General features: G+C 37.9%; 1 protein-coding gene across 1 annotated transcript in view; it reads right to left on the bottom strand.

Annotated features, from left to right (window-relative positions):
* Positions 1 to 10,000, bottom strand: part of ints9 (integrator complex subunit 9) — a 36,573-nt gene that overhangs the window by 23,932 nt on the left and 2,641 nt on the right. The window contains exons 5-10 of the mRNA NM_001077270.1: positions 8,176 to 8,315; positions 7,076 to 7,162; positions 5,607 to 5,727; positions 5,319 to 5,453; positions 2,764 to 2,875; positions 784 to 964 (exon numbers count right to left, since the gene is read on the bottom strand). Of these exons, the coding sequence (NP_001070738.1) occupies positions 784 to 964; positions 2,764 to 2,875; positions 5,319 to 5,453; positions 5,607 to 5,727; positions 7,076 to 7,162; positions 8,176 to 8,315 (776 nt within the window). The remainder of the gene's footprint in view (positions 1 to 783; positions 965 to 2,763; positions 2,876 to 5,318; positions 5,454 to 5,606; positions 5,728 to 7,075; positions 7,163 to 8,175; positions 8,316 to 10,000) is intronic.

Below are 10,000 nucleotides of genomic sequence, written 5' to 3'. Positions count from 1 at the left end.
GCAACTCAATGCATTTAGTCATGTAGACATGGTCATGACTATCTGCTGCAGTTCAAACAGAGCATCAGAATGGGGAAGAAAGAAGATTTAAGAGACTTTAAACATGGCATGGTTGTTGGCGCCAGACGGGCTGGTCTGAGTATTTCAGAAACTGCTGATCTACTGGGATTTGAGCATCGTGTCAACGCCACAGCCTACCTAAGTACTGTTGCTGACCATGTCCATCCCTTTATGACCAGACTATGACATCAGTCTTCTGATGGCTGCTTCCAGCAGGATAACGCGTCATGATATTAAGCGTGAATCATCTCAGACTGGTTTCTTGAACATAACAATGAGTTCACTGTACTCAAATGGCCTCCACAGTCACCAGCTCTCAATCCAATAGAGTACCTTTGGGATGTGGTGGAATGGGAGATTGGCATCATGGATGTGCAGCCGACAAATCTGCAGCAACTGTGTGATGCTATCATGTCAATATGGAGCAAAATCTCTGAGGAATATTTCCAGTAGCCTGTTGAATCTATGCCACGAAGGATAAAGGCAATTCTGAAGGCAAAAGGGGGTCAAACCTGGTACTAGCAAGGTGTACCTAATAAAGTGGCCGGTTAGTGTAAAACCCAAGGAATTTACTCATAAAAAAAAAAATTATTTAATTTTCTATCAAGTTGTAAACATCATATTTTAACATTTATCTAAGTTTACCATGACACTTCTTTCTAATGCTAAATCCACTATGTTATTTTCAGTGTGCATGGGCAGTCGGTGTTACTGTAATGGCACCATTCAGCGAAGATCTGCGAGAACTCCAGCGAGCTGTTGGCCACGGGGGAGATGAAGTAGAACGGTGTGGTTCCCAGATTGGCGGAGTCCATGAACTGATACAGACACTCCAGCAGATCATAGATGACGCCTGAGGAGTAGCAGGGCACCAACACGTTCCCTCCGGCACGGACCGTCATGGCTGACAGAGGAGAGATGTAGACGGTTACCGACACCTTGATGCTCTCATTCGTAACACACGATCAGCAAGGCAAGTTTATTTATATAGCCCATTTCATACACAATGGTAATTCAAAATGCTTTACATTAGAAAGAATAAAAAAGAAGTATAAAAAATAAAACAACAAAAAAAATAAAAGCTATTTAAACAGATTAAGACAGGTTTTTAAATGAATAAAAAAGAACAGAAAGGCATAATAGTGTGATCTGTGGGCCGTAGCGCAGTGCTCATTCATTAAAGGCACAGCTAAACAGTTCATGAGGGAGAGCATGAGGTTGTTGCTTGTTATGGCCTTATCAAACTACACCGTTGTTTGTTGTGAATACACGCCCTCTAGTGGCCAAAAATACATACTGTGCCTTTAAAGAGCCCATATTATGGGTTTTTGAAAATGCCCCTCCATGTAGTGTGTAACACAGCTCTAAGTGAAGTGAAGTATCCAGCTAAGGCTTAAATCTGTAAGAATACAGTGTTTAAAACTGTTGATTCATCTATAAAAGAGTCGACTCATAGTGCTTCAAACGAGTCGCCTTGATAACGAGTCATTAGGTGTTTCGCCATGACGTACGAACGAAACCAAGTTATTCACGTGCACGCGCAAACCCGGGAGATTTGAAACCTGCGGCCCCGCCCTCTGACGCAGAAACCCACACACACAAACATGCCGGTCGATTGAAGTCACACTGCAGATGGATATTATTGAGTCTCTACCCAAAGATGAATCCTCAGCATAAGCCCAGCTTTAAGCAGTTGGAAACTACTGGAAACTTCTGGAAACTACATGTTTACTGCATAACTCGCTATATTCTCATATCGCGTGCAAAGCTACGTTAAAAACGCGACGCGTGCTGCTTTGTTTACGTCCACGTGGAGGAGTGTAATGTGTGTGTGTGTGTGTGTGCGCGTTGTCGTCCGGAGGAGGGTTATGTCTGTGTGTGTGTGTTGTGTGTGTGTGTGGACGTGTGCGCGATGACGAGGGCAATATGTGTGTGTGTCTGTGAAAAGAGCAGAATGTGACAAGCTAGGAGATCTCCTCGCCAGTTCTTGGGAGTTTTTGCTCAATAAATTAGTTAGTCGTCTGTATTTTCAAGTCCATCGTCTGTATTTACATTCACCCACTGGCAGCTAAACTCCACGCCTTACACTATGAAGCGTGTATGCACTGTGACTACGTCTATATTGTTGATTAGCTGCTGGGCATTTCGCTCTGTCTCTGCCTGAAAGCCGTCAGTGTCAACCAATCGCAGCAGGCTGTCATCGGTCCAATCAGCGCAGATTAGCTTCGCGCTAAGGAGGGGTTTGGGAACAAATGAATCACTGGACGATTCATATGGGATAATTAGGTAAAAATAAATGCAGATTATAAGACCATGAAAGTGTTTTTTGACCTTGCATGCATATTAGACTGTTGTTGGAGACCCTTACAACCAAAATATGACCCTATTTCATGTATAATATGGGCTCTTTAATCGATCGATGCACTATAACATGGAAAATTAAAGGAATATTCTGAACGCAACTCATGAAAACATTCATTCATCAGCTTAGTTCCTTGTTCATCATCGGCCGCCACAGCGGAATGAACCGCCAATTACTCTGGCATATGTTCTACACATCGAATGCCTTTCCAGCCACAACCCAATACTGGGAACTCATGAAAACATCTTAATCATAATACCATCGTATTTATATTACGGTAAATAAGGAGATTGCTGATGTCCATGCAAAAGCCCAGCGAGTCAAGAATGTGCGAGACTCACCCAGGTTGCTGCAGAATTCTCCCAGCATGCCGTCTGGGTTGGCGGTGGGGATCTGAGTCAGGCCTGTCAGGATGAGGACATCGCTGTTCTTCAGAGAGCTCTGCTCCATCGGCTGATTAACACCACACAAAACAAAAGTAATAGAAAAATAGCAAGTGTAAATTCATTATATGTAGAAAACAAATATATTAGAAAAACCCTGTCCATATCATGATCCCATTAGAGCAGGGGTCTCAAACTCGCAGCCCACGTGACAATAGTTTGTGGCACCCGCCTTAATTTGAAAGTTTAATGTTAGTGCGGCCCGCCAGTTTGATATATATGGTACTTTACAGTGTTGTGTGCGGAGCTGAACGAATCTACCAATCACAGTGGGGTATGTGACTCTCAGAGGCGGGACATCAGCTTGACGCAGGCAGAGATGAATTTCTCAATGAGTGAAAGATCAGCAGCGAGTGCTTTCTTCCATGCCTGCTGGCTGCCTCATTTCTATTGGGCACACACTGACATTCGTGCCAGCGCGCTTCATTCACAACACTTAAAAAAAAGTTTCTGCTCAGCAGGACATTATACGTAGATAAATGTATATTAATGTGTGCTTAATTTGAGCCGGATCCTGTTTCGGGAAATGTCAGATATTCATGTTTTGCTTTCCGGGTATTTATTTTAATTGATTTGGCAATAACTTGTGTGAGGTGAATACCTGCATGTGTGAGAGAGAGAGAGAGAGAGAAAGAGGGAGAGAGTGTGAGTGCAAGCGAAGGCTGTGTGGAGTGAATGTGTGTGTGCACATTTAACCCCCGCCGGTCCTACACCGCCCATCCCGCTCCAAGCTGGAATCGAACTGGCGACCTTCCGCATGGGAGTCGGTTGCTCTAACAAGGAGGCTAAAGACCATGGCGTCTAGTGTCTGTCGCTAGAGCACCTTTAGAGGTCAGAGGAGTGAGGTTTACCTGCACAGCACACACTAGCTGGCCTCCGCTACACTCACCCCCCTAAACAGCACTCCCATCCGGGTCACGGCACCAATGTACCCACGCCAGTTCCTACGCCACCCAACCCACTCAGAGCTGGTATCGAACCGGCGACCTTCCGCATGGGAGTCGGTTGCTCTAACAAGGAGGCTAAAGACCATGGCGTCTAGTGTCTGTCGCTAGAGAACCTTAAGTGGTCAGAGGAGTGAGGTTTACCTGCACAGCACACACTAGCTGGCCTCCGTTACACACGCATGACGGTAGTCACTATGCCCAAGTCGATTTGACTATTGGTCCAGAACAATATTTTCAACCAATCATCTTTCTTATTCTTACAGTCGCTCTCATTGTTTGGTGGTTTTTGTTTCGTGAGCGGTGAAAATGAATAGTGGCATAGTGGCCTCCTTAAATATGTATTTTCACAATAGCAAAGAGGCAGTCGAGCACATTTTCATTTCTTTAAAACCATGATGCGTACGAGGGATAAAAGTAAATGGAACGCAATGCAGCCTAATGTAGTCATCTGCAGTCACATATGGACACCTGTCCGTTGGCAATAAGAATCCCCGGTAACCCTTACCAATTATACGGTCGCACAAACACTAGTGAAAACAACTGAAAATATTTTTCCCCGTGTAACAACAGCAAAGCCGATAAAAGTAAATCAAATCATTATTATTATCACTACTATTTATTACTGATTTATTTTCTTAATAAATTTAATTTTTAAATTTTTTATTTTGTGTATAAAAATTCAAATCTTTTTCTTTAAACACAAAAAAAAATAAACAAATTAGAAATTAATTATATAATTAATTAATTAATTAATATAATTAATAATTATTAATTATATAATTAATTTCTTGTGGGAAACCTGATGTTGCCCAGCCTCACCCAGACTCTGCCTTGAGCGGTCCCCAGGTAAACTGAGTTTGAGAGCCCTGCTTTAGAGTAATTAAAAAGCATCTAATTGTATATTTTCAGCATGTATATTTGAAGTGTGTGTGTGTGTGTGTGTGTGTGTGTGTGTGAATGAGAGAGAGCGCAGTCATCCGCCGTGGTGCTGCGTGTTACTTGTAATAGGCTGACTGGACTCAGTAACATCCAGCTGGGTGTTTTTGGGAGGCATATTTAATCGCTATACATTCTTCCGTGGCCCAATATGTACCTGCTACGTGTGTAGAAATAATGCAGATATGATATATGAAACACAATGGGTATTGAGTGGATATGTTTGTAAATCTGACATTGGAGTATCCACAAACCTCACCGCACGTCATCGGCACTCATGTCTCATCACAAAGGGGCAAACCTGACATTTAGCTTACAATCCTTGCACAACCCACACTTTAATCTGTTATCCCTCTCTGTTGGTAGAGCCCAATTTTAATGTGAGATGTTGGAAACACATCTAAATTTAGTGGGAATGGTCGGGTAGAAAACAGGGCAGGTTAGGCAGCGGGTGAACAAAGGCTGAATCTATGACAGGAGCGGCCTGGTGCGGTATAAAACGTGGCGGGAGCGGGATTAAAACTTCAAAAGATCTCTACATGAGTGTATACATTGAGTGCATGTTGTCACCTGAGGGTGTGTGGTGAGCAGAGATGAACCAGAGACGTACGACACTTTCTCATAATGTGATTGGATGATCCAGTTTGAGCTGCCCAGAGAATATCCTGAACTGAGCGGTGTGACCTGCACTGCTCCGAACAGCTCCTGAAACACACACACACACACACACACACACACACACACACACACACACACACACACACACACACACACACACACACACACAGCTCAAACAGAGGGGTTTACAAAGATTTCTGAGTGTGCTTTCAGATGCGACTGCTGAAATGAGAGGCTCACCACTTTCTGAGAGTATCCCACCAGTTGCACTTTACTGAGGGCTGAATTGACTTCCTGCAGACTGTAGCACTTGCTCCAGCTCCACACCTCCACTGCGTCCTTCAGAGGGCCCGGCAGCAGCCTAAAACACACACACACACACACACACACACACACACACAGAGAGAGAGTTTTATTAACATTATTAAGACTTTTTTTTAACATTAGGTCATTATAAAATAAAATATTTTATACACATGTATATTATTGTATATGTATTGTTAATATTGTGAATATATATATATATATATATATATATATATATATATATATATATATATATATATATATATATATATATATTAAACACTAATATATTTAATAAAATTTTAACAACTACAGATGATATAGCAGACATATTATTATATCCCACAGTTCATTTATTAATTTTAATTTCGGCTTAGTCCCTTTATTAATTAGGGGTCGCCACAGTGGAATGAACCGCCAACTTATCCAGCACATGTTTTTACGCAGCAGATGCTTTGCATCTAATAAACACAACCAAGCCTTAAAAATACACTGTGGACGACACCTTTAATAGGACAAAACTGACCTGTCTTATTTTTTAATATTTAAAAAAATATAACTGCTTTGAATGTTATTAAATATTAATATTTGATATTTAATTTAGGAAATTTCACATTAAAGTTTGAATAGTTTTTATAAATTGTATTATTGTATGATAAGGTGCAGATGTCTGTAAGAGAAAACAAACAATGCCTAGTCGATGAACTGGAAAAACATTTACTTTTTGTTAAATACAGTTTTAAATGTAATTGTTCATAAAAATTTTTATTATATATATATATATATATATATATATATATATATATATATATATATATATATATATATATATATACTTATATTTTATATATATATACTTATATTTTATATATATATATTTATATATATATATATATTTGTGTGTGTGTGTGTATATATATATATATATATATATATATATATATATATATATATATATATATATATATATATATATATATATATATATATATATCTCAGATGTATTCATGACAACATTTACATTAATTATCAGATGAACTTGAGAAATTTAAAAACAATCAAATAAAAATATAGCTTAAAGGGGCTAATAATATCAACCTTAAAATGGTTTTAAAAATATTAAAAACTGCTTTTATCCTAGCCGAAATAAAACAAATAATACTTTAACCAGAAGAAAAAATATTATAGGAAAAACTGAAAAATTCCTTGCTATGTTAAACATCATTTGGGAAATAATTAAAAAGAAAAAAAAGAATCCACTGGAGGGCGAATAGTTTTGACTTCAAGTGTATATTTGTATTGTACTATCATGTTATTCTAGCACAATTATGAGCTTTCTTAGTCACACACTCTCAAACATCGCATTAAAACTGAGCTATAATCTGCACTGTAATATTCAATACCTCTGTATCTCCTTGTTCTTCCAGCAGGAGGCAGCATGAGCTTTGGGAACTCTCTCCATGAACGCCACCAACTCCTCCATCAGCAACCTGAAGCAGACACATTATATTACATTACCATTTAAGCCTGAAAACACATCCAAATGCATCACAGTGTCATTCGCTAAGTTTGGGGTAGGTATGCTTTTTAAAACAGCCTCTCATTCTCACCAAGGAAATACTGTGGAAATTTTTAAATATCATGGTTTAAAATGGCCATTCAGTTTTATTTATATGTGCTCAGCATATACATATATAAGTACACCGCTCGCAAATCTCCCTTTTAAATTCCGATTTCTTTATAGGAAGCTATACAATATAATACATGTGCATATATATATATTAGATTAGTCAGTACTGAAGCTAAATATGGAGCTTATCTAAGAAAATAATTTACGATAGTTGTCTAAAAACTAGTATACCCACATTTATATGTTATAGAAAAATAATAAATACACATTTAAACAAGAAGAAAAATCAAAAGAATCAAAAAACTGAACAATTTAGTTGAACTTTGTAGGTTGTAATTTATTTTTGCAATATTCAGCTTAAATTTAATTGCATTGTCTTTCAAGTTCTAAATATGTTTGGTGACTAAAATATTATTTCATTAAATATATCTGTTTATTAAATCTGTGTTGTTTAAATGCACTAAAATACATTGCCTATATTCACTGAGAAATTAATACAAATACTTATTTTCAAAATGGGCTGTACTCAATTATGCTGAGCTTGAAATTCTCCCTGGATGTTGGCAACAACCAAATAAATCCATATATGCAAACAAATCTAATCTAATTAGATGACAAATAAAGTTATGTGTAATAAAATGAAATGACAAAGGGAAAGAGTATTGAACACATGAAGAAAGGAAGGTGTAGAAAGGCAGTGAAAGCCCAGACCGCAGATGAAATCTCTCAGTAGTTCTTCAGCAACCCTCTGCCCTTCTTCAGTGTGAAGTTAATATTCAGGTCACTATAAATTCTACATTCTGTTATAGCATTCCAGTTTAAGGAAAATCGTACCCGCAACTCTGGAAAGTATTTGAGCGTATATGAGCTCACCTGCCGATCTGGAGGGTGGGTTCGGTGGCGTAAACAGTCCCTGTAAAGCCTGTGTGTTCAGTGATGTACGGCAGCGCCATCATACAGTGATAGTTGGATATCAGGATCACGTCTATAGTGGAGAGATCGAGCAGCTCTTTCTGGAAACAAAAAAAAATTATAATAATAATTTATTTATTATTATAGCAAAGAGAGGTTTTTTCAGCACATTTCTAATCATAATAGTTTTAATAACTCATCTCTAATTACTAGGGATGTAACGGTATCAGGATTTGACGGTATGGTAATACCTCGGTATGAATGGCACGGTACGGTATTTATTAAATAAATTACAGGAAAAACTAAAAAAATTGCCAAAAGTGTTTATTTTCCTTAGCACTGAACATATCAATGACATACAAATTAGCCATCTATCTGTAAGTTTCGAAACCAGAATTTTTTCAATTTTGATAACAAAAAACTATTAAACCATATAAAAAAAATATTTTTTTTTAGATTAGATTAGATTCAACTTTATTGTCATTACACATGTACAATTACAATGCAACGAAACGCAGTTTAGGTCTAACCAGCAGTGCAATAGCAGCAAGTGCAGGATACAGGAATAAGTTATAAAGTGCAGTTATAGAAAACTATGGTGATATTTACAGATGGATGTACTATGAACATTATATACAGGTTGGATAAGCTATGAACAGATTTACAATATATGAATATATGTGCAGGTTGCTATTAATAATCAGTAGTGTGCAGATAGATAAACATGATTACAAGTGTATATGTTACAATATATGAATATATGTACAGGGATAGATAAACATGATTACAAATGTATATGTAACAATAAATATACACTTATACACAATAATAATAATAAAGTTTCAATTTAGTATTGTTGAAAACTCGTCACATTCAACATTTAATCACTCACTTACTCAGATAGAGATGGGTTTTAAGGAAAATGATCATATAAATATAATCTGGTAAAAGCTGGGATCTCTGGGCATGTCCCCTGCAACAGAAATAAACCCTCTCATTTGGGACTGAGGTTTCTGGGACAGAGAGATATGATTTAGCCAAGGTGGACAGCAGTGAGTAACGTTGTGCATTGTCTTTCCACCACTTGAGAGGACAAGCCATGAGTGAGATAGAGGTCTCTTTGCGGTACAAGTCAATGTCTGCATCAATCTAACAAGAGTGCTGTGTTCTGCAGTCCTCATGACTGTATTCCTCGACTTATATTTCCCCACAGTCTGGCAGTGCCTGCACACCGTTTTTTTCTTTGTCTGTCACCTTTTCTCCTTTTTCGTATTTTTTTAGAGAAACCGAAATGCTTCCACACATACGATTTAAAACCCGCTTTAGGTTCGATCATTTCCAGCTCTTTTTCTTCCCCGCTACTAGCAGCACTCTCCATTTCTGCATTACTGGATCTGTAGTGACAACAGACGGCAAAGGATGATGGCCACGCCTAGGCTGATGGGAATTGTAGTTCCCGCTACCTCCCGTTCGCTTCATTCGCCTGAGCAAACCTAGAAATATAGTTTTATTGAAATATAGTTTTTTTTTATAAAGAAATATTGTTTTATTGAGTCATGCGCCTACGGTAATATTGAAAAAATTACTATTGCGGTATGACGGTATTTACAATATTGTTACATCCCTACTAATAACTGATTTATTTCATCTTTGCCATGATGACAGCACATGATATTTTACTAGATATTTTTCAAGACATTTTTATATATTCAACTTAAAGTGACATTTAAAGGGTTAACGAGGTTAATTAGGCAGGTTAGGGTAATAAGGCAAGTCAATGTATAAC

Source organism: Danio rerio, chromosome 20, assembly GCF_049306965.1.
Source record: "Danio rerio strain Tuebingen ecotype United States chromosome 20, GRCz12tu, whole genome shotgun sequence".
Lineage (NCBI taxonomy): Eukaryota > Metazoa > Chordata > Actinopteri > Cypriniformes > Danionidae > Danio > Danio rerio.
This window is presented reverse-complemented; position numbering and strand designations above follow the sequence as displayed.